The sequence below is a fragment of the Podarcis cretensis genome (assembly GCF_951804945.1).
Source record: "Podarcis cretensis genome assembly, chromosome: 2".
Classification (NCBI taxonomy): domain Eukaryota; kingdom Metazoa; phylum Chordata; class Lepidosauria; order Squamata; family Lacertidae; genus Podarcis; species Podarcis cretensis.
In genome coordinates this window covers 43,352,764-43,378,175 of record NC_137171.1, presented here as the reverse complement: position 1 = coordinate 43,378,175, position 25,412 = coordinate 43,352,764, and the positions used below count along the sequence as shown (strand labels likewise).

The 25,412-nt window shown below is 45.0% G+C and overlaps 1 protein-coding gene across 9 annotated transcripts; it reads right to left on the bottom strand.

Moving 5' to 3' along the window:
• Positions 1-402: 402 nt before the first annotated feature.
• On the bottom strand, positions 403-24,125 carry PTGER1 (prostaglandin E receptor 1). 9 transcript variants are annotated; one of them, XM_079966175.1, is made up of 8 exons: positions 23,426-24,125; positions 21,933-22,048; positions 17,467-17,576; positions 14,575-14,644; positions 13,631-13,767; positions 8,757-9,044; positions 3,078-3,933; positions 403-2,260 (listed from the first exon to the last, which is right to left on the bottom strand). In XM_079966175.1, the coding sequence occupies exons 7-8, from the start codon at positions 3,903-3,905 to the stop codon at positions 1,976-1,978; spliced, it is 1,113 nt and encodes a 370-aa protein (XP_079822301.1). In that variant the 5' UTR covers positions 3,906-3,933; positions 8,757-9,044; positions 13,631-13,767; positions 14,575-14,644; positions 17,467-17,576; positions 21,933-22,048; positions 23,426-24,125; the 3' UTR covers positions 403-1,975. The 9 variants fall into 9 exon arrangements, with proteins under 9 accessions (XP_079822301.1, XP_079822302.1, XP_079822305.1 ...); XM_079966176.1 differs by lacking the exon at positions 13,631-13,767; XM_079966179.1 differs by lacking the exons at positions 13,631-13,767; positions 14,575-14,644.
• Between the last annotated feature and the right edge of the window lie 1,287 nt (positions 24,126-25,412).

Here is a 25,412-nt window from a genome sequence, read left to right as displayed (position 1 = left end):
TCTTGTGTGTGCAGACTTCACATCTGCAGGGGCTGGAATGGCTTGGGGCAGCAAGCTCCAGAATTGAACAGGCAGGGCATGTTGGCAGACAGAGAGAGACCTATGATTCTGCTACTAATTCCCATCTAAACTTTCCCTTCTCCTGTTGTGCACATTTGCCATATTTCAGCCAGGTTTCCAGAGGCCCAATCACACATGCCCCATAGTCATCAAGTAGTTCTAGGAAGAGGCAAGGACAGGCAGAGCAGAGAAATCACAGAGTGGGAAAAGAGTAAACACACTATGAGATAAATGGAGAACTCTGCCTACCAGATTAGTAGGGCTGACAGAGCCAGCTGACAGCAGGAATGCTGGGATTTAGTCAGTGGCATGAAGACAATAAAGTGCAATAGGACAGAATGCTCCACAAAAATACTTTATTGTAGAATGGTCAGCGCCAATCAACAGCTCTCTCAGGCCAGAGCACCAGCAAGCAGTAGCCTCGATCCCCTGCCTGCATGATCCCTGCAGAACAAGCTTCTCAGGATTTTCCCACTGTCCCCTGAAAGTCCCCGGAGGACCATTATCCTAAGTCCAGAGCATAACAGCAGCTGGAGGCACCCCACTTATGGTCTGTTGGCTAGTCCCACCTACCTCTCCAGTACAGTAGACTACACTACACTGCAGGGCCCTTGGCAGCCTACCATCTAATTGGAATTCATGGTAAGCCAGATAGGCTTCCATCTGCCTGGTGCTCCGCCAACTCTTTCCTGTCTATGGAAGTAGCTCACTTATAAGTGCTCAGTTCCAGGAGGAGCTTCCTCGTTTCCCATTGAGGGTGAGAAGCTGTGTGGAAGAGCTTTTGGTTATCACATTTCCAACCCTCTCACCCCATTGAGCATCCCCATTTGCATGCAGGGGTTCCCTGGAATGACCAAGTTTATATCTAAATTAAATGCTGTCCTGAGTCATCATTACCCTGTGCCCTAGTTCTGCTCTCCTGTTTTAGGAAAGGACATTATGCAGGGATTATTTTTTTCTTGGACAGATATGCTGCTGCCTCTGAGGAAGGGTGCCGATTTATGTATGTGTTCCTTTGCACGGCACTGAACTGCAGCAGCCTCTAGAGTGGGATGTGGAAAGAACATTGTGGGCCCAGAGTGTCCAGGTCACCGCGGATTAAACATAATGCTGTATATCAACTGCAGCTGGATAATAAAATGCCTAAACCAAATTATCCAAGAAAGGATGCCAAAGGTCTCCCCCTCTATTTTTATCATCGCAGAAGTTGTCTCCTTGCCTAGTAATGAATCCACAAGCAAGCTTTATGCCCCTGAGAGGTTATCATTGAAATATGGAATGGGGGGGGGCATTCATGGATGCCATTGTGCTCTGAAACACTGACAACTCACCACTTTGGACTAGAACACTAATAACAAGTCAAGGTTTCCATTTATACCACATAGCTTGTACCAAGAAAGTGTTGGGTACACTCAGAACGCACTTAATCATGGCTTTCCTCCCTGTCATCAACAAAATTACCAGAACATATGAAGCTGTTTTATACTGAGTCAGACCATTGGTTCATCTAGCCTTGAGTACTGGAAACTCCTGGATCTGAGCCACAGTTCTTCAGCCCTGCAGAACGGGTGGTGCCAGGAACTGAACCCAAGACACTTTTGTAAACACTGTTGTGAGGCACACACACAAACACACACCCCGCCAAGAAAAGATGATCACAATTCCTTCACAAATCTCCAAAAAAAGATCCAGTGCCCCTTGTCCACCGTAAAGTCCCAACTAGGTAGGGAACTGGGCCCAGCAGCATGCTCTTCTCCACAATCTTGAATCCCATCGCTATTTTGGCTGAGAGGGTAAACGGAGAATGCCATATCCGCTCCTTGTATACAGCACTACCATCCAAGGGCCCTGGATGCTGGCTGAATCCCAGGGGAGATAATTCTGCAAACAACGGAGAATGTGCAAAACGTGCTCCTTAGGGGGTCTTCAGAGTAGAGGTTCTCCTGCTTGCTCCCGCCAGCCCTATACTGCGCTCAGAGCTTTGGAAGGAGCTGGCTTCCCAGCGGTCAAAGCGGACTCCCTTGAAATAAGGGCGCCGAATAACTAGAGCAAGCAGCTTGCGTAGCACAGCACGCCGAAGCAGGATATATACCCAGGGGTCTAGGATCTGGTTCCAGGAGGCTAGTCGCACACCTAGGAATAGCAGCTCCTTATAATCAAGGTCTCCATGGGAGTTGGTCACTGACAAGATGACAAAGACCTGGGAACAGAAAGAAGCAAGAATAGCAGTTAAGAGGACAGTAATTCTGCTGCGGCCTTGTATCTTACTCCCTGACCTCGGTGATCCTAACGAAAATTGGAAACGGAGAAATAGGAACTATGCACACACCAAACTGTCAGTATAGTCATTGCGCCATCCTCACTCAACATGCCTACATTTGTTCCTTGATAAGAGCTTCCCAGTCGCCATGGACTCATTAAGGGGACGGCTGCTTAGTTTGCTGCCTGGACTTTAAGAGAAGAAAGGACCTACCAAATCTGCTTCATGGAGGCCCATGCACCATAATAGTTTGATTAGCTGATGCTTTGGCCTCCTGGTGGTATTGACCTCCAGAAATCTTCCAATTATAATTTTCCCCAGGAAGGCACCTCTGTGGATCAGAGTCACATTACATCAGTGCCATTAGAACTTTAGTGAAGGGCCATAGCTTTAGATGTGAAAGGTTCCAAGCTCAACCTCTGCTATCTTCAAACAGGGCTGGAAAAGTCCCCTGTCCAACATGCCACTGCCATGCAGTTTGGGCGAACTGAATCCCGTTCCTCATCAAGGCACTGCACGCCCCCCGCAAGATTCTATCCACCCATGCCGGAGACTTCACCGATGCTCACCAGCACATGAATGCCCTGCTTTGATTCTATTGCTGCTGCTCCTCCCTCCCAGCTGCCTCTTAGACGTCCCAGCATTTAAGAACCTAATGGTCCACCTAGACCAGCATCCTGTTCTCACAACGACAAGTCGGATGCAAAAGCAGGACTATGATATCCACTAATCTCCTCTCCCACCCCACCCCACTCACCAGTAAGGGGCTCCAGCAGATGCAGGAAACCACCATGATCCCCACCAGCTGCACAACCATCTCAATGTCATGGGCTTTGGCCCGCCGGTGCCCACACTTGCGCTGACTGCGGAGCCGGGCCCGCACCAGGTTGAGTCCACTGAAGGTGTTGCAGAAGAGGGAGGCCACCAGCGAGGCCAAGCCCAGTGTGGAGAAGAGCAGGGCAAAGCCCACGTCAGGCCAAGCTTCTGCCTCTCGCACCTTGATGAAACACCAGGTGCCTGGGGCCTGGACGACATAGCTCCCGAAGCTGCAGAGAGGCAGCAGGGCAATGGCGAGGGCAGTGCCCCACAGTCCCAGCAAGGAAAGTTTAGTCCGGCCTGGCGTCACCAAGGAAGCATGCAACAAAGGACGAGTGATGCCCACACAGCGCTCCACTGCCATGATGCAGCCCAGGAAGAGCGGGCACAGTCCGAAGAATACCATTGAGGCTCCAAAGAACTGGCAGAGGGATTTGGAAGGGTCCATCTTTTCCCAGTTACTCTGTGTGGCATAAAGACGCAGCACAAAGGAGCCTGGAATGACGTGGCCTGCGAGGTCGGTGATAACCAGGCTGCTAGCATACAGCAGAAAGGTGGCCTTGGAGCGGCGCCGGAAGCGAGTGTAAGACTGCACCAGGATAGCCAAAGCCACCACATTGGAGACAGCACCCAAGGTCAAAGAGAAAATGGGGGCGGCAGGTGAAGATGCCCTTGCAGAGCTCTGGATCTTTGTGGGCTCTGTGCAGCATGAGGAGTGGTTCACAGGTGAAGCCTGTGAAGCATTGGGAGAGTGGATGCCGGACATCATGTCAATGGCTACCTCCAGGTGCAGGCATCTGCAAGGGGAAAAGAGGTGTCAGAAACTAACCTGAGGAGGTCCTTAAGAGGTAAGAAGTCTCCCTAAAAACATTTGTTAGGGAACCCAGCACATTTCCCTTAAAAATTCTCCTTTGCCCTGGATTCTGCTCTGGAGCAGAGGGAAGAAGCGTGCCTGAGGAGGTTGAAAGTGCACTTCCTGCCCACCAGAATCTTCCGTTGGGAGCTACAAATCCAGCAGATGAGAATTGCTGTTCCTTCCCAGCTCCTGCGGAATCCAAAGCAAGAAGAAGCCGGTTTTTATCCTGTCCCCTCAGTAATTACTTTTCTGACTATCAAACTGATTCTCCTTAAATCCTCTTTCGTCTTGCCACATAATCTGATGGATTTTCCCTAACTTTCCACCTTCCCATTCCTTGTGTTTCATGTCCTCAAATTTGCAAGGAAATGCTGGACAGAACTGTGTGCATTTTAGATACTTTAATTAAATGGTGATGGTGGTGATATGGAAGGAGCCTGGGGGAGGGAGGGAGAAACCTTGAAAGACTCCTACAGTGCTGAGGAACTAGAGCAGTGTTTCCCAACCCTGGGTCTCCAGCTGCTTTTGGACTACAGTTCCCATCATTCCTGACCACTGGTCTTGCTAGCTAGGGATGATGGGAGTTGTAGTGCAAAAACAGCTGGAGACCCAAGGTTGGGAAACACTGAACTAGAGCACTCTTGGCCTTTTTGTAAAGAAATACACTTGGTTGGTCCTTCCTCCAGTAGTTTTGGATCAGGGACCCAAAAAAATTGGGGAATACTAATTGGGAGAATTATAATACTGTATCTCATTTTAACAGTAACATTTTTCGAAATGTCATTTAAAGTTACTGTTTCTCCCACCACATTTTTGCCAGCTAAGAAATATAAATGGAATGCTGGTTAGTTTGTTATATTATCATTTTACATGTAAACATGTTTAGCTTAATATAACAAACACAAAGCCTGCGACACATTCTTTATCAAGTTTTTGGATTGTACGTCATCACAAAATTAAACAAAAAAGCAAAACATGATGAGGACAAGTTGGGTCTGTTCCTGGGAACTGGCATCTACTCTCTCAACGGTCATCAGGTCTCAAACTTTCTGAAAACAAAACAGAAAAGCCTGTAATTTGTAATAAGGAATCCGGGGTGGAAACCTGGGGACTGCAGGCCAGTTAATTTAATGTCTGCCCTGGGAAAACTGGTAGAAAGTATAATTAAAGTAACTAAGCATATAGAAGAACAAGCCTTGTTGAAGCAGAGCCAGCACGGCTTCTGCAAACGCAAGTCCTATCTCATAAACCTATTAGAATTCTTTGAGAGTCTAAGCAAGCATATAAATAAAGGTGATCTGGATGACATAGTGTGTTTGGACTTTCAAAAAGCTATCATCAAAGAATCCTGAGTAAGTTTAACAGAAGAGAGTTCCACTTCTTGAACAGGAATTAGTTAAGTAGCATAAAGCAGTGAGAAGGAATAAACAGACAGTTCTTCCACTGGAGGGATGTAGAAAGTAGAGTCCCCCAAGGACCTGTGTTTTTTAACCTGGTCATGAACAATCTAGAGATAGGGGTGAACAGTGAGGTGGCTGATTATATTAAATTGTCCAGAGTAATTAAAAACAAAAGGAGATCACGGAGACCTCTCAAAAGACCTATACAAATGCAGTGAATGGGTGGTAAAATAGCAGGTGTAATTCAGTGGAAACAAGCGTAAAGTGATGAATGTTGGGACAAAAAAAAACTTCATTTCTTGTATACGTTCATGGGGTTTGCAGCATTAGTGACTGTCCAGGAATGACACCTTGGTCTCATAAGTATATACTGTAGCTCAATTAAGATGTCAACCCAGTATGTAGCAGCAGTGAAAATAGCAAATTCCATGTTAGGGATCAATAGGAAAGGAAAATAAAACTGCTGGCATCATAACGTCATTATACAAATCTATGGTGCGACAGCATTTGGAATGCTGTGTACAGTTCTGATCACTTCACCTCAAAAAGGATATTGTAGAGTTGGAAAAGGTTCACAGAAAGGCAACCAAAGTAATCAAACTCCCCTATGAGGAAAGGTTGTGGTATTTGGGATTTCTTAGTTTAGGGGGAAAGCAAGTGAGGTGACATGATAGACATTTTATAACATTACAGTATGCATGTCATGGATGCATAATTTATCCTTGTCTCATAACATAAGAACTCGTGGACATTCAATAAAGCTGAACATTGGAAGATTCGGGACAGGTAAAAGAAAGTGCTGGTATCCGCAGGAGGCAGTGATGGTCACCAACTTGGAGCATTAAACTATTTAATGGGAGATAAGTCTATAAATGGCTACTAGCCACAATGGAGGCTATGCCTTCATGTACCATGGATACAGAGGACGGTCAGAGGCATTATGCTTCTGAATACTGGTTGCTGGAAACCACAGGAGGGGAGAGTGTTTTGTGCTCAGATGCTGTTTGCTGATTTCTCACAGGCATCTGATTGATCATTGTGAGATCAGGATGATGGATAAGGTGGACCAGATTGGCCTGATACAGCAGGGCTCTTCTGATGTTATATAATGGTCTTAAAATGGTGTGTGTGTGTGTGTGTGTGTGTGTGTGTGTGTGTCTGTGTATCTGTGTGTATGTGTGTGTATCTGTGTGTATGTAACTGAAAATGAGTTTATCACCTAGCACAGCACTGAGTTGAACTTACTCATAAGTAAGTATGTTTAGGATTGCACACCAACTGCAGACTTCAAGTCTTCAACAGAAGAGCTTTCTCTTTGACTCCCCTCTCACCATTTACATCTAGCCTGAGAAAAAATTACTGGGAACTAGAAAGCTTGCTCACTTTTTGCGATACTTTAGTTGGTCCTCATAAAAGTATTGTGCAGCTGTGGATTTTAGATTTTTCCTAATAGTTCAACACATGTACCTAACATTTGCATACAGTCTGAAAGAGAAACATGCTTTCTTATGATGGATGGGGCGTAGCGGTATAAAATACTAGTACCAGAAGCAAATTTTATTATTAAGCTATAGCCATCATTGCCACAGCAGAGGGGTGTGTGTGTGTTTAAATCAAGAGCTCTCTGTAGTAATCATATGTAGCATAACTGAATCACTCTGCTTTATTTTTGTTTTATTCCTATTGTCTGGCTCAACTAACCTAGGGCTATATTCAGAACCGGATGATTGAGTGAGTCATAACTTCTAATATACTATAGCTCCCATTTGTCTCTGTGAATGAGAAACAGCATCCAGAGAGGTACACTTAATGAGCAATTGTTTTGCTTACCCCTCCCTTAACATCCTTTTAACTGCCCAGTAGTATTAACAGGAGGGTAATGTTAGTAAAAGGGAGGTAATATATTAATTCTTTCAATAAACATTTGAGGGGCACAATCACAATCAGGGGGAAAATGAGTTCTATTTGTTTACTACATTAGAAGTAGTTAATTAATGTGGGGTATAAAATATTAGGCCTGTAAAGTTTGATTAATTGGTTAATCCGTTAGAAGACTATTTCATTGACTAAAAAGCTGTCCTGGATTAATCAGACAGTGGATGTTGATGGGTCCATATTTAGTCATGCTTAGAGTAGACCCCTTGGAATCAAGAGAACTCATATTAGCCACGACTAAAAAGTTCCACTGTTTTCAATAGGTCGATTCTGAACAAGACTGAGTTTGACTCCATCCCCCGATATCTAATATAAGTTGATAAGTGTCTCTGTAAAAGAGGCATTGAACCTTTTCTTTCAGAAGACTGGTAGAGAAAGGAGTGCCCCTTCTAAATTGATGACTGTCATCCAAAGTGTGCACATTATCTGAAAGCTGAGGATGCATCTTGCTTCAGAAATATTGCTTTTAGCTGTATGCAACTTATGCAAATTTAATCAATCAACTAAGACTCATATAAATAATCATCTATGATCGTGTACAGTAGTCAATATGTGGTACCAGGATCCTGGTACCCTTTATCTAATGCAAACACTCCGCTTTGGAACACAGAAGAGAATCCAATAGTTCATTCATTTTCATCCCTTCCATGGTGGAGGATGAAGACCTCTTCCGCATTTAGACAGGCCCTCTTCAGAGCCAGCTGCCTCCCAAGGCGCTACTGTCAGACGCAGGAAAGTAAGACCACCACCACACCCTTTTGCTCCAAATCAATTAATTACTGAATACTAACTACCAGCATTCACAACTGTCTACAAGGGTTAGGATCCCCACTCCAAGCTCCCATCAGCAAGCATGCCAAACAGGGGGTGAAAATCCCATCCTAAGTGTGACTATAACAGAGCAGTGTAAGCTGTGTTTACTGGGAAATAACAGGCGCTCAGTTATTTTTGTGTAGGCGCGCCAAGCTGTATTTGCCTCTGGTGCAAGATCCTTATTCACGATCACGCTATTTTCCTTACCTCAAATAGTTTGCCAGATACTGCTTGTTACTCCCATAGTCTTGTTACTTCCTACTCCTTATGTCTAAATTTACACATAGAAGAAGTCGATAATACCCCCACATACCCTGGTGCTGTCTGCAGCCGTTCTGGCTGTCAGTGCACCAGAGTGGTTGCATAGCGCAGCAAATCTGTTTAGAGGTGTTGGGAGTGCGACCCCTTGAGAGAGCCCCTTCTCAGCACATCCGAGTCCTCCCGAGATTCGCTTATCTCAAGCCGGGAGGGGACACGTGCAGTCCCAGATTTCTCCCCAGCAGCCCCTGATGGTCTTCAGCCTGCACACCTTCCCCTTGCTCCCTTCTCTCTCCAGCTCTGCGCCCTCTTCCCGTCCGGGATTAAGTAAGAGCTTGGAGCTGCGCAGCAGACTCACCTTCTTCAGGGCTGCGCGCTTCCGACGCGTCCGAGTCTCACCTTCGGTTGCGTCCGGCGACACGGAAGAGCCCGGCGCCGAGGCTGCCCTGACTTCAGTCCGAAGTACACTTCATTCGCCTCGCTTTTGCCTCGCCCTTCCCCGCTCATGTGCGAGTTTATAGGACGGACACCGCCCTCTTCTGCCACTAGGGGGCGCTATGAACTACTTCTGCTGCTCCTCCTCCTCCTCCTCGGTCGCCTTCCAAAGAAGGATTTGTTCCGCACGGGCCGCCGCAGCAAAACTCTCCTGCATGGAAAAAAAAGTTATGTTTTGTAGCTCTAGACACAAGTTCACGATCATAAGAAACTCACAAATCCTCTGTTGCTGATGCAGTATGAGACTCTCAACGTGCATGGAAAAGTTCGGAGGAGAGGAGGGACTCCGCTGTTGAAATACTCTTTAACGGGGAGTCATGATTCCTCTTAAGTATTCTTACATGCACATATCACCTTCCAGCACCTGTAGGATGGGGTACCAAAAACTTTCTGCCATGTTTACCTGGTGCTGACCACACTCACCTGGGACAGCCATCCTGATTTGTGGTCATGATGTTATTGGGCCGGTTAGGCGCAAATGTAATTTCAATACCACTTGCACCTACGAAAGTTTCAAGGCAGACGTACTGCTTCGTTTCTAATGGGTGCCTGTACCATAACGTTCTGCTGAAATTCTGCAACTTTTTGAAGTGAGAGACTGCTTGTCCTCCCAGATGGCAATAATGTGGTAACACTGGGGAAGCATCTCAGAACTAATAAAGCAGTATTGATGTGTGGGCAGTCCAGTATAAATCCACCGCTATTACTGTAGTGGTGACATGCTGCTGAATATGCTCACAAAAAGCACCAGCAGTCTGGAAGGGCCCCAAGATGGGACCGTTGTGACGAAACTCAGCTCCCCTTCCCCTCCTCTCCAACTCTTCCATAGCTGACCATCTACTCTTCCAATCAATTAGCCTTGTAGGCCTGCTATCAGCCAAAGCACAGCAACACCCATCGTGACTCTATGATGGCCAGCTTCAAACCAGGCAGTCTGAGCACTTCCTTAGATTCAGATGGAAGGTGGTTGTGTGGGCAATGACAGAACAAAGTTGCCTGTTTGGGAACCCTGTCCTGGCACCTGAAGACAGTGGTGGCTGAAGGAGTATCTCGCCTTGACTTAGCAAAGTGTCACATTGTTTGGAGCCTAGGGGCTGCATTACACAAAATGACGTTTTCTACAGAAAAGTTATGGACGTCTCCTGCAATATACGTGTTACATGCAGCAAACATTCACAGACATATATGGTATGTGTTTGTCCCTGAGCGAACTAGATACTGCATTCCTGCAAGGTCCGACTTCCTTGTAGGAGATCTAGTTCACGCACAGAGGCCATAAAAGGGCCCACAGCTGGCCAAGGAGTGTGGTAGAGTCTCCTTCTTTGGAGGTCTTTAAGCAGAGGCTTGACAACCATATGTCAGGAGTGCTCTGATGGTGTTTCCTGCTTGGCAGGGGGTTGGACTCGATGGCCCTTGTGGTCTCTTCCAACTCTATGATTCTATGATTCTAAGACAATTTGGCACCTGAGGCAAGCCACCAAAGGGTACTCCTCCCCACCAGGGAAGAAGGGGTGAGTGAAGATCTACACCAGGAACAAAGGAACAATGAATATCTACATCAGCATCTGCTGCCCCCATGGAGCCTGCCACCTGAGAGGGCCCCTGCTGAGGCTTCATTGCCACTTTTTCTTCAGCAAGAAATTATGAAACCCTCAGAATGTTGAAAGGGGACATTGTGTTCCACGTAGCACTTCTGAGAAGGTTACCCAATGGCTCAGCAGCCTCTAACATGCTGTATGGGAAGAGGGTTGAAAAAGGGTGAGTGGGTTTAAAAAGCACACACCAACAAGTTTAGCCTTTGCTTTCTGAGGGGGGGGTACTACTAGGTCCCCCAAGAAAGCAAGAACCACAGAAGAGCCTGTTATCTCATTTCAGCTTGTGCACAAACAGAAAGCTGGACTCAGGCTGTGAGATCATGTAATTGCATTAGAATGGGCAGAGGGAATCTCTTCGTTCCATCCAGCATATTGTGTGTGGCAGGGACACAGTTAATCTGCGCCACCCAGCAAAAATAACACTGGTCAACAACAAATTTGTTGTCTGCATTTTTTCAGATGATTTAGGACGAATCTGATGTGCTGAATCAAAAAATCACATTGGTTTTGCTCAATCAGGTCAGGTTTTTGAGCTATGGCCACATGTCATTTTTTTACATTTTTGATCACATGTATGCTTGTGTGGAGCATTTTAGAAGAAGTTGGTGGGGGTAAAATGCCATGTCGAATAATTGTTTTGATTGGAAATGATTATTTTAATCACAAGAAGTATTCAGGTCCAATAGTTCTGGGTGATTATGTCGAAAAGGGATCAGTTTGAAGTCATAAAACCTCGAAATCTTCCATAAATTGGTGCGGCAAAGCATAAAGTTGCTTACCATGCTTATTTTGGTATTAAACTTGGTGACCAGGATAAAGCTTGTGCGCCACACATGGTGTGCAAGGCATGCACCGAGACTCTACGTGGGTGGACCAATGGCAAGAGGAGTCTGAACTTTGGAATTCCCATGGTTTGGAGGGAGCCAACAAACCATGTCACTGACTGCTACTTCTGCGCTGTTGATGTGACTGGGATCAACAGAAAGAACCAGAGCAGCCTCAAGTATCCTGATCTTCAATCAGCACGTCGTCCTGTAGCTCATTGTGATGAAATTCCAGTGCCTATCTTTGGAGAACTTCCTGACATTAGTGATGAAGATGCCTCCAGTGTTGAAGGACATGAAGAAGAAGTGGTTCTTGAAGATGATGCTCCACATCCATTTTCCCAAAAGGAGTTGAATGATCTAGTTCGCGACCTCAGCTTGTCAAAGGAGTCTGCCAAACTGTTGGCATCCAGATTGAAGGAAAAAAACCTCCTCTCTGACAGTGCTTGGATCAGCTTCTTCCGCAACAGGCATCAAGAGTACCTCCGTTTTTTCTCGGAAGAGAAGGACTTGGTGTACTGTGCAGATATTGCGCAGCTTCTGCTCAAGCTTGGGGTGCCACAGTACGAACCCAAAGATTGGAGACTGTTCATTGACAGCAGCAAGCGATCACTGAAATGTGTTCTGCTACACAACGGCAACCAGTTCGCCTCTATACCCCTGGCTCACTCGAGTACACTGAAGGAGAATTATGAAGCGGTGAAGTATGTGCTGGAGAAAATTGGTTATGATCAGCATAAGTGGTTTATTTGTGTTGACCTGAAGATGGTGAACTTTTTGTTGGGATAACAGCCTGGCTTCACCAAGTACCCATGTTTTCTGTGCATGTGGGATAGTAGGGACCGTGCTCAGCATTATACGAAGAAGGACTGGCCTGTGCAGGAGGAATTGGTGCCTTGCAAAGAAAGGAACGTCATCAACGACCCTCTGGTGGACAGAGACAGAATACTCTTCCCACCGCTGCACATCAAGCTCGGCTTAATCACCAAGGCTCTGGACAAGGATGGTGACTGCTTCACTTACTTGTGCCAGGCTTTTCCAGGATTGACCATGGAGAAGTTGAAAGCTGGCATCTTTGACGGTCCTCAGATCCGTCAGCTCATCAGAGATCCAGAGTTCGGAAGCTCAATGAACGAAGTGGAACTGGAAGCGTGGAAGGCATTTGTTCTGGTAGTGAAGAACTTTCTTGGCAACAATAAGGCTAGAAACTACACAGAACTTGTCAACAACATGCTGACTGCTTTCAGAAACCTGGGCTGCAACATGAGTGTCAAGATGCACTACCTATTTTCACATATGGACCGGTTTCCTGAGAACCTGGGTTCAATGAGTGACGAGCAGGGGGAGAGATTCCATCAGGACATGAAAGAGATGGAGACCAGGTATCAGGGTCGCTGGGATGCAGTCATGATGGCTGACTACTGTTGGACTCTGAAGAGAGACCTCCGTGCTGCTGAGCATTCCAGGAGTTCCAAGAAACAGAAGTTCAAGCCCTGAAGTTTGAAAAATGGTGAAGCAACATGCAATTTACATGTACTTACCTTTATCAATGCCCACCATTCAGTTTACAGTAATCAATGTTTATATCAGATAATCAATATATGTTGTTGGAAAAACATTTTTTTCTCTTAAAAACATATTTAGGATGATATGTGTTGACAAAAATCAGCTGATAATGCCACAAAAATGTAATTGATTTTGTCACAAGATCTGATTTTTTTCAAATCAACATAGCACAAAAACCTGACCTGATGGAGAGAAATGGATGCCATTTCCTGATTCAGCAGTACAAAAATACCCTAAAGCAGTTGTAGAAATCTAGACAACATTCAAAAAGTAAAAAATTGTTGCCCAGTGTAATAGATTTAACATCCAGAGTTCCTCGTAGGAATTGAGATGCAGACAGGAATTAGCTGAATATCACAGCCAGGAATAGACTCTACCCAGCTCTTTGCCCACCAGTGGGAAGTGGTACAGCAAGACAATAGGCAGATACCACACCCTCGTAAGGAAGAAAGGCAGGTGGTGATGGGGACCTTCTTTTTCCATGTGACATCGCCTGGCTAGCTGCCCAACTATGAGTTGCATGTGGAGTAGGAGAGGAAGTCTCTAGCAGCCACGATACCCCAGTGTTTTCTGTTTTGTCTTGTTCCTATTGAGTAGTTAAGAGGATTGCGAGAGCAGGGAGAGAGATCTGATAAGGAGGCAAGGTTAGGGTAAATAAAAACATGAGCATGAGCAGGACAGGAAGGGCCTAGAACAAGTTTCCTGCTCTGGCAATACTCAGTGCTCACCGGAGGAACTTGGCGACCGCTAACCTGGCATTCTCCAAGACGGCGCTAGTGTTGGCATATGGCTCTCTCATCTACTGGCTGAAACGCCATGACCTTTCTTTGAAGTGCAGCTTCAAGTGTTTACATATCCCAGAATTTCATATCCCAGAAAAGCAGCAGGACTGTTGGGGAGGGTGAAGAGATACGACAGGGAACGGAAGAGAAAACATTTCCTCCCATCTGCACAGCGTAGCTACTAGACAAATTCATGAAGAGTAAAGTTATTAATGGCTGCTAGTTGTGATGGCTCTGTACTCCCTCCTCCAGTATCAGAGGTTGTATGTCTCCGGATTCCAGCTTCTGGGAAGCAACAGCAGGAGAGGGTGATGGGCACTCACATCCAAATTAGGGGCTTCCCAGAGGCATCTGGCTGGCTGCTGTGGGAAAGGGGATGTTGGACTAGAGGGGCCTTTGGCCTGATCCAGCAGGGCTATTTTTATGTTCTTACAGTCATGCTCTTAGAACAAAATCCACCTTGTGGGCCTCCCTTCCAAGCTCAAAGCAAAGCTGCTGACAAGGTTTGAGGGATGGGCAGGAGATTCAGTTGGAATCCAGAGGAGAAAGGCAATGGGAACACATTGTCAGGGTGGTCAGGACAAGAAGGCTCCTTGCTAGCTTCCTCTACTTAGGAGCATTCAGCACAAACAAAACAAGTCATGAAATACGTATGTTCAAACCACATTATAGATAGAACACAATGCTCCAGCTAGCTCCAAGCCACACTCCTGGTGGAGGGTGTAACTAATGCAGGATAGCCTTCCTGCTTGGGCGTGGGTAGAGATAGCTATGCTGCTGATCACAGTTTTAAATAAAGAATTGAGTTTTGTCAATTCTAGCTTTGTGCAGGGTTGGGGACCTTGCAGCCATAAATGAAATAAAAACTTGTAATAATAAATCTAAGTAGAGTGACACCCTGATTCAAATCTCACCTCTGCCATTAAGTCACTGCATGGCCTTTGGAAAACCTCTCTCAGTCTCATGACTTATCCCACAGGGTTGCTGTAAGGATTAAAACAACACGTGAATTTATATCACTGTATATGTTTGTGCTATATCTTCCTTTGCCTACATTTCTTCTTTGCTGCACTTCTTGCTTTGGCTTTTGTTTCCTTGTGGGGCCTAGTTTAAGCTACTATAGTTTTTGTTTACAAATCTCTTTGTCCTTCCCTTTATCTACATCTTCTTCTCTTTCTCTCTATTTACTCTCTCCATCACCTCTGCCCCAGTTTGCTTCCTCTATGTCACACTCTTCTTGTTCTTTCTCTCTGGCTGCCCCTTTTCTCTGACACTCACTGCCTCCCTCACATCTGCCATTTTCCTTTCTTGTCCTTGTTTACACTACATATGAAAATGCACCTCTTCCCTTGAGCCTTTGTCCTTCAGTCTCTGCCTCTCCTTTCCTCTCCCCCGCCATTCCTTTTCTGTTCTTTCACCTGTCCTCAAGGTGTTGACATGTAGATAATAAGCTTGATAGCAAGCAGGCAAAGCCCATTTCTTTCATACTGGGCAGGACCTAGCTTGTTGAAGGACTTTATATACAATAAACATTATTAGTATTACATGAAAGGTGTGCCAACTCGGAAGCAGAACCTTTTTTTGAAGACAGAAAAAGAATACTCAGACAGCTGATGGACCTCCTGCCCTTTCCCACCACCTGCCCATGGCCGTAAAACAATAGAAATACTTGACTAACTGACCAATCACATTGGTTATGCCCCCTCAACAAAAGTCCTGCCCCCCCAACAAAAATCCTGGCTACGCCCATGCACCTGTCTTTTAATCTTTGCCCATATCCTCACTGGTCCTCTGTCACCGTGGTGTGGTGTTGTGGTCCAATTACTTAGACATGAAGTTTGCTAAGTGATCTTGGGCCACCCATAGGCTGTGTACACACTACTGTTTACTCTGCATCCAGTGTGCCCTCCACCAGGAAGCATGGTACACATTAGCCATAATCCATATTTATCCCGAAATTACTTAGTAAATACTTTGATGCATTTCCCCCCAAACTAGCTTCGTTCTGAATTGAGATAAAGAATGACCTAGCTGCGTTTTAAGCCCGTAAGGTGTACACAGCCATTGTCTCTCAGTCTAACCTACCTCACAGGTTTTTGCAAGGATAAAACAGACAGGGGTGAGAACTACGCATGCCACCTTGAGCTCCTTGGAGAAACAGTGGGGTATGAATGTCGTTATTACTGGGAAGAGAGGGGGTCGGGGAATTGATTAGTGGAGCAATGGGACAGATGGCAGCACCCTCTCTTGCCCAAGGCTGGAGACCTCCACTTCCAAGTCACGACCAGACAGCCCTTGTTATAGAGCCACAGGCTCCAGGTAGTATGGGATTCTTGCCTAAGAATCACAATGGAGGAAGATGAGCTTCCATGCAGCAGCACATTAGAAACGCACTCCTAGCTCAGCAATGCTGATACATATCTACCCTGCCAAAGGTCATTGCAGGAAGGGAAACTCAACTACTCTCTGATGAAGGAACATTTGGCTGCTTGAACTGCTCAGCATATGCAACTACCTCTCCTGTTCAGTTGAGAATTAACTCCAGCTCTTCCCACCCCCACTTTACCACCAGAACCCAGTCCTTTGTGGCACCATTAGCGATAATGGCTCCATAGCTGCTGAGTGCTTTAATAATGGGATTGTGGTTGACTGTGGAAGGCCTCTAGGGTGTGTTCCCAGCACCCACCCCTCCGCTCTCTGAAGAGGAAGCAGAACAAGGATAAAATTTGCCAGCTCTTCCAGTGCCCCTCAGCCCTGCCTCTAACTCCACATATATTGCAGCCTGAGCCATACAAAAAAAATCTCAAAGTGACTTATAGATCAATAAAAAAAAACTCCATGTACAAATATTTAAAAATAAATACATACATAAAGAAAATACATAAATAACATACAATTTAAGAAGTTGTATTACACTTGTGGTTTAATATATTTGTGGTTGTGTTATTTTTTGTGATGATAGACTGCTCTGCCTCCTTTCTTTTAGCAAATGTTTTGTGCCACTGGGGAAGTGGTAATTCTGTACTGATTTGTTTGGATGTTGTTTGTGATGCCAATAAAAGGTTTGATGATGATGATGATGTGTTATTTTTGTGCTTTGGCAATGAAGTCTCTCCATCAACAGTTCTCCGTCAAGAACATGACAGGGTTTTGGGGAGTGCAGCTCTCTGGCCTCATTCCCCCTAGCAGCAGGAGGGCAATGGCGAGCTTCCCAGGAGTTGTTAAAGGCTTTCCTGGAACTCAAGAGTGACAGAAATTGGGCAAGCCCTTTCTCTCAATGACTCCTGCCTTACTTCTAGAGGCACAGGGATTCCCTATGGCCATTGAGGGAGAGAAACAGGATAAGGCAAGAGGACATGTCTCCCACTTTCTCCACTCGTAGCACAAGCCCTAATCTATAGATGGAGATTGTAGACTGAATTTAGTCTTCTAGGTGCTTGTAGGTATTAGGTTACTTCTAGGATTCTGGGATGAAGAAGCAATAAAAAGTTACTGTAAAAACAAAAAGTGCCTCATTCTGAATTTGAATTTAAAAAAAATTAAATAGAGCATTTTTCCTCTCCAGATGAAGCGGTTTTCATTCAAAGTGCAGCATCCCATGAAAAATGAAGCATTTCCCCTTCTGCAGATGCTTCCAAGGGGTTCTCTGTAGCCACAGATCAGTTATAGCAAGCCTCTTAAAGATGAATGCCTCCAGTCAGCTGACTAATGCTGAAAGTGCATCTTCAAAGGAGGTTGTTGTAACCTCCAGTTAGCTGCTCAGCAGTTACAGTTACCTCCTTTGAACTTTGACAGGTGTCACTAACCTGATCTCTGGTGATTAACAAGTGGGTGGTCCTGACATCTGTCAAAGCTGACCCATGTGGGTGAGGGATTTTTGAATTCACCCTGCGAACAGGATCCCGTTCATTCCTGCCTTAAAGCAAGATAGAAAAAAGGTGCCATTTTATTTGGGAGCTTTTTCTCTTTACATCCATTTTAAGAAGATGCAATATGACACAGACTTCAAACCATATAAATCCTTTGCAATGGTATATGTGTTTATAAATACCATACATTTTTGTATTTTTTGCATTGTTACTGTATTTCACAATCTGTAACTATTGAAAATAACTAGTTTTACCAGCCAAATAGAAACAAAATGAAAGACTAGTCATGCCTATTTGGACGAGAGCTTGCCTTCATTCTAAACTTACAGATTTAATACAAAAGCAGCATAATACTCCAGTACTTTCTTCTAACAAGAAATTGTCCCTCATAGGAGTGCCTATGGATCTTCCCACTGCAGGAGTGGGGAACCTGTGGCCTTCTTTGATGCCACTGGATTCCAGCTTCCATCAGCCCCTGTCAGTATAGCCAATGGTTGGAGGTGATGGGTCCCCAATCTGGCAGCACTGGGCGGGGGGAGGGGTGGTGGCAAATTCCCCACTTCTGGCTTATCTCTTGGGGAAGGGGGGAGCAGTGAGGAGTTGCTGTCTCCAGTCTAGTGCTCTTGAGTACCATTTCTTCATGACCCAAAGAGAGTGCCATTTGCCTGGTCAGGAACACCAGTTTGAGAACAGTTCCTTTTTTCGAGGTCTTGGCCTCCAGCTAAGTACACCAGCTAAGCACTCCTTAAGGCCCACTCTCCTCTTGGCCCTCACCCTCTTGTTTTTTCCCTGGCCTTTTATTCATCTCCAGACAAAACACTCCTCCGCTTAGCAACTAAGGTTGCAGGCAGAATTGGTTTGTTTATATTATTAATAATAAACTGCCTCAGACACAAACCAAACAACATAATATGGTATTGGGTTCCAGGCCAGACCTCTATCACTAAAGAATCAAAGTGGAAAGCAAATGCATTGGGACAGGCAGGCAGTGATACTTTGCTTCATGAATCATTAAATCTTTACATTCCTGATGTTTAACCATTTCTCTCAAAACTGCTTGTGCTAAAGACTTGCCATGTAAGAGATTATTTACAACCACCACCAACCCCCACAAATTCTTGGCCTACAGGTATTCCAAGAGGTAAGAACAAAACACCGACCCAGTTTACAGAATTTCCCCACTAGGTTGCAAGACTGGCCCTATTGTTAGGCAGAGTGAGGTCAGGCAGCAGATGCTGAGAGGTAGGCAGCAGCAGTGAGATGCGGGGAGGTATATCGATGTGTGCCACCCCCTAAGCTAGCCCATCACATGCTGTGGACGATGCTGTTCCACTACCAGTGTTGAATTAAGATTCAAATGCTAGTCCAGTTCAATTCCATCCATGGATTGATGGGTGCCCTCCTTTACTACCGGCAGCAAAATGTTTTGGGCAAGGTAAAAGGTAAAGGGAGCCCTGACCATTAGGTCCAGTCGTGACTGACTCTGGGGTTGCGGCACTCATCTCACTTTATTGGCCGAGGGAGCCGGTGTATAGTTTCCGGGTCATGTGGCCAGCATGACTAAGCCGCTTCTGGCAAACCAGAGCAGTACACGGAAACACCGTTTACCTTCCCGCCAGAGCGGTACCTATTTATCTTCTTGCACTTTGACGTGCTTTCAAACTGATAGGTGGGCTGGAGCAGGGACCGAGCAACGGGAGCTCACCTCGTTGCGGGGATTCGAATCGCCGACCTTCTGGTCAGCCAGTCCTAGGCTCTGTGGTTTAACCCACAGCGCCACCCGCGTCCCTTTGGGCTAGGTACCTTGAAGAAATTCCTGCTAACCACAGGTGACTTCTATTACCATGCCTTTCTTACGACGCATATATTATTGCCTCTTTTCACTGTTCATCAAACATGGTGACTTCTCTGAGACCGAAAGCAAGTGCAATAGAGCAGGCACAACAAACTGTATTACCCACTCCCTCTTAAGACATCTCTTACACAGGGCTCATTCACACATACGTGTGTGTGTGTGTGTGTGTGTGACAGAGAGAGAGAGAGAGAGAGAGAGAGAGAGAGAGTGCTCACTGGTATATCCATAGCACATCCATAAGCACTGCTTACATGTATTTAACTTAATTACTCAAGATTAGATAACACAGCTGCTTGTATGAAGTTACTCTGCTGAAAGGCAAAGTGTGATATAAGGTGAAAATAAAGTTCTAACTGTGGTATTAGGCAAGTCACCACCTGATGCTGCAATCTTCCAGGGGTGACCATGCATGCAGAAACCAGCTGGTTTCCAAAGTGGTCAATACTGACCCATTGGGACTGATGGGACTGTGCAGGGAGTGAATAAAGACTTGGGAATCAAAGCAGGCCTTGGGTGGAAAATAAATTTACAAGGTATAGTGCAAAAACACATGCCAACAACTAGGAACTAGGAACCTTAGAAATAAAAGGCATGGACATGTATAGATGCGTATGGTATCAATATTATTTTCTCTTGGTTTTCTTCCTTGCTTTTTACATGTTACGGTTCCTAGGAATGGTGGTTGTTAATTAATAAATGTAGATTATATATTTCTGTTTCTTGACTTTATTTAATTTACATTCCTAAGAATTTGGGTTGTGTTAATGACGACTTTAAATAAACTCAGAAGTTTGGGAAACTTGAGCACACACACACAAATTTTGTCCCTATATTCCCAGTTCTACAGTAATAGATAAACTAGGCCTGATTATTGCAAATTTCCATGTTTATAGTAAGAGGAGCCCATTGTTAGTAGCAGTCAGCCCACAGTTTATAGATTCTGAATTTGCACAAACTAGGGTTGCCATATGTCTGGAATTTCCCAGACATAGCTGGTATTCAGCCCTTGTAAACAGCATCCGGGCAGAAACTGAGTTTTTCTGAGATTTTGCAAAAAAAAGTTCAACAACTTTGGGAATCCCCACCCCCTTTTTAGGAATATGACAACCTTAACGTACGTACGTACGTACGCACGCACGTACACACACACACACACACACACAGCACTTTTATCCTCAGTTGACATCCAGTGCTGACAGGAGGAAAGTGGCAAGTAGGGGGAGAGTTCTGCATCCTCACCCATGGATCCCTTCAGCAGTTAAGAGTTGACTCCCTGCCCCTGTTTCTACAAGACTAGGAACAACCTGCCAATTTCCTTACGGGTACAGACTAGAAAGTGAGAGAGAGGATAAGATACTGCAATATTTTTTGGGTGTTTCAGCTAAAGGTATCAGTATATGCAAACGTTCGCAGTTATATTCAACACAAGTCCTAAGAACTGAAATTCAGGACCAGATTTAAACAACAGTGGATTAACAAGAGATTCTTAGCTTCATGAATCATTAAAACAATGGCAAGCAACCGATGTTTAACTTTTTCCGAACTGTTTGCTCTAAGGATGTACTTATGTGTGGAAATATTTGCATATATTTTGTATCTTCCCTAGTAATCAAGCACTGTGGTTTTGTACATAGACTGCAGTGAATTTTTGCTAAATGTGTGGATGCACGGATGATTAAACGTGTATGGTTACATAGCTGCAGCACAGTGTAATTATTTACTGTGACACCTGAAAAATGAAGGGTTTGATGTAACTTGAAACCTCATATTGTTGTATTCCAACAGCAGTAGGTCAAGATTTGAAAGAAACCAGAGCAGCTCATTCCTTTATACCCTTTATATTTTGGCGCCTGTTCAGGGATAATCTTGTCATGCCAATAAAATATTTTGTGTGTTTTTGTTCAGTAATGTGAAGGAGAATCAGGGGAAAGAGGTGGGTTATAGATTAGGAGCTCTCAGTTTTGCCTGTTCTGCTTCTCACAACATGAATAAAATAATATTAACCTAACCCTCTTTTCACTACATGCAGATAAAACAAGCTCTCTATTGCACAATTTCATTGTTCGCTAGCAGAGAAGACCTAATGCTTCCTTCTAGTACAGGGTTTGCCAACTGTTTGGGGCCAGTGGGTACTTTTGGAATGTTGGGTGGCAGTCACAAAATGGCTGCCATGACATAACACAAAATGGCTGCCACTTATAAAAGAACAGAAAAAGAGGCAGGAACAGGAACACTAACTAGTGAATGTAGGGCCACCATACATCAGACACAGCTGAGATTTGGCCATCAGAAACAGGGAAGAATTGCTTTTAAAATGTGTGGGTGAATCCAGATGTATGGCAGCCCATGTTGGAAGTGTAGATTTTGGTGAATCTCCTAAAAAAATAGCTTACAAACTAAATTCCCCCCCTCAAGATTTTGCAAAGAAAAGCTCAACTTTTGTGCCCAGATTTTCACTTCTTGAAATATGGCAACCCTAAGTGCAGACATCAGTGGGGGAAGGCACCTACACCAGCCATGTTCACTCACAGAGAGAAGATCTTTTCACCTCTTGGTTCAGAACAGATGCATGGGTGGGTATTCAGTCCTGGCATCCAGTCAAAGGTGGGCATGTTGAAGAGGGCATGTTTAATGTAGGAGAAACTGAGCCAGTGCAAACAGGAGCTGAGTAGGAAAACAGTTTCTCATACACTGTGGATTTTTCATGGAATGTTTACTAAGACTTTCACGGGCACCATAGCAGGTAGCGTTGGACACACGTACACCTGCATGTGCCACGTTGCTGACCCCTGCTTTAGTGGATTAGCAATAATACTGATCTTCAGCACTTTTCAAATGCCCCCCTCCCCAGCCATCCCAGGGACCTCAATGTGGAACTGGTTCCTCTCTGAAAAGACTCAAAAAACTTTGCTGCCTGAGGTAGATTAACAAATGGGGCTTCCCTCCCTAAGGCACACGGCATAGTATACACGGCTGGCCAAGTTATTGTGGCACCCGAAGTAGAAAAGCTCACAAGCACTTCTCCCTGGGAGTAAAAATACAATAATAATCATTTAAACACCTCACATTTTGCTGCCTTTTCATGACAACCCAAATAGCTGCCTGAGGCAGTCATCTCCCTCTTCCTAATGGTAGGAATGGGCCTGACTCCTCTTGGGGCCCTTTGTGTTTGATATTCTTCATTACTGCTTTGTCCCAGAGGATCTTTGTGTATTTTTTTTTTAAGGTCTAGGTATTTATGTGCCCTGAGCTGATAGGTACTGCCAGTTCACTTGCCTATCTTGAAACACAAAGCGCTACTATCTGTGCTCAAGGATATTGCCAGCCCAATATCATGCACAGCCACAAAAACATTCCCCCCACCTTCAACATCCATTCTGCGGAGGGCTGGTTAATGCTAGTTAATATTTGGTTTGGTCTTCTAATATTATAGTAAAGCGATAGCCTGGGCACCACCAACCCAAAAATCTGTATTTCAATCCTTCCCTTCCTTCAACGTCCACTCAGAGGAGCTAACCAAGACTGTTTTGTTTCTGTTGGGTCTGTGAGGCAATTTGCAACGAAAGAGGCTTATACATTGCTTAACAAGAAGCTTGTGCAAACACTTTCTCCTGTGCCCCTGTTGTGTTGGCAGGACAGTGAGAAAGCATCATCCTTCTCCCAAGGGAACGAAGCAGCTAAAATCCTGCTAGAGACAGCATACCTCTTCCTGGGCCTGAGGAATCGTGTTGGCATGTGGAACAAACACAGGGAACAGAGAGCATGTAAAAGGAGGGGAAAACATGAGTCCCTTTCCTGATTTCACACAGCCTTTGCTACCACCAGCCAGCTATTCTGAAGAGGGTTGTTTCTGTGTTCATACAGCAGCAGGTCAGAGAGTGTGGTGGGGAGGTTTGGAAAGGATTAGATAAAGGGAATATTCACAAATTCATCATGGCCTTCCAATACTGTAAGAATACGGTAACTAAGGGCAGGAACAGGAACAGCACATCCCATTTTGCTGCTCCCGCTCCCCCACCACTGGCGCCACAGCTCTCTTACCTGCATGTTGCAGCAGCGCCCACAAAGCACCAGCAGTGGTGCCAGCTTCTGGCAAGATCTCATCAGAAACCAGTGCCACTTTTCCACTGGCAGCAAATGTAGCAGGGAGCGGGAAGGTGCAGCAGAGGCAATGTGGGTGCTGCTTCTTGGGCTTCTGCTGCTCGAGGCAGATGCCTCACCTTGCCTCTACAGAGGGCCGGGCCTAGGCAGGAATTCCATTTCTCTCAGGACCCAGCATAGGGCAAAATTTGCCTTTCTGCTGCTGCATCTCGGCAGTGATTTGTATTGTGTTTCATTCCAACAAAACTCCTTGGTCCCTCTGGCAATTGAGGACAGTAATTATTTGGGAGGTTGGGGAAGTGGGATAGGATTCCCAGCACAACAGAATAAAAATCCTTCTTCTACATTATAGGTTTTCCTGAGCAGGCTTCATGCTGTTTTCTCTTCCGTGCAGTACTTGAATCCCATCCAGGAATGAGGCAAAATTATTCTGTAATTTACTTTTGTGCCAAGAGTGCCAGCTCTGAACGTATTCCAGGGGTCCATTAATGCAAGCTTTATTTGCTTCTGTCAAGGGCACTTCAGAGCTGATGCCACATAAATATTGTGCTGCAGGCAATCCCTGGCCCCATCATGAAATCTGGCTCGGAAGAGAGGAAGGAATTAGAGTAAAGGCCAGGCACCTTTCTTTCTTTTCTTTTCTTTTCTTTTCTTTTCTTTTCTTTTCTTTTCTGTACAGGAATCCTTTGCTAAGAGAAGTTTTTACCACTGGTGCAGCAATCCTTCATTCAGCCCCCAACTAAAATAACATAAGGACATAGAAAAGAGCCTGTTGGATCAGGCCAATCGCCCATCTAAGTCCAGCATCCTGTTCTCACAGTAACTAACCAGATGCCTCTGGGAATCCTGTAGACTAGAGACTTTTAACCTCTTGATCTCTATAGATGTTTGCTTTGATTTCTTGATTGCTGTTAGTATCTACTCACTATAACACTACTATAGCCTAGGGTGGCCATGTGTCCTCCTTTACAAAGGACAGTCCACTATTTGAAGGACAAGACAGAGGGCAGTGGAATAGTGTCCTCTATTTGAAGTGCTGTCCAGTCCAAGAACCCTAAGAAGCAAGAGCACCAGGGGACATGAAATTGCCCATCAAGCGCCTCAGACAGCAGACTAATCAGGCACACAGGTCTTCCTCACAGCCTTCCCCACTATGATCAGATATATTATGTTATATTTAATTTATAGCAATTATTTCTAAATTTGCATCTATACAAATTTTATGCAAATCGCCACCTCTTTTGTCTTGTTTTCTGGTGATTTCTAAATGGCCACCCCTCATGCAGCACCTGAAAGTGGGAATGAGTAGGGTTGCTGCAGTAAGGCTTGATGAAATTATATGGTAATCAATTACAACTTTAAAAAAAAGAATGAGTATGTAAAGATTAATCAAGACCTTAAAAACAGAGAGAAAGTGAAAACAGCAAAAGGCGGAAGGTTGGGCAACTAATGGTGAAATGGAACTGGAGGCAGCAGGGAATCACAGCCACCCCCATTATAAGATATTGATCTTCATGGAAACTCAGACAAACCGTGGTTAGGAAAGATCGTTCCATCCATTACATTCCAGAGTAAAGTTCTGTTCGCAGCAGCAGCACTCCCTGTTACAATCTTTAACTATCTGTTTCTTTGCACATTGTTGACCTGTGGTGGAGCATGCTTTCAGAGATTTGCTTACGTAGGTACTTCCTCCTCTCAAGGTTATTGGGTTGTTCCTTGGGTTTCTGAGTAGAGCCATATTTGATTGCACACAATCAGCCGCTGCACATTAAAAAAGAGAGAGAGAGGAAGAAACTGAACTTTCTTTATGCTGTTGCAAAGCAGCCAATTGCCTTAAAGGAGAATATCCGTAGCCTGGGAGGCTCAGCGCCTTCTTGGCATGACAGTATAAGTCCAGCAGGCTCCTGGCAGGGCCCCTTAGCCAGCT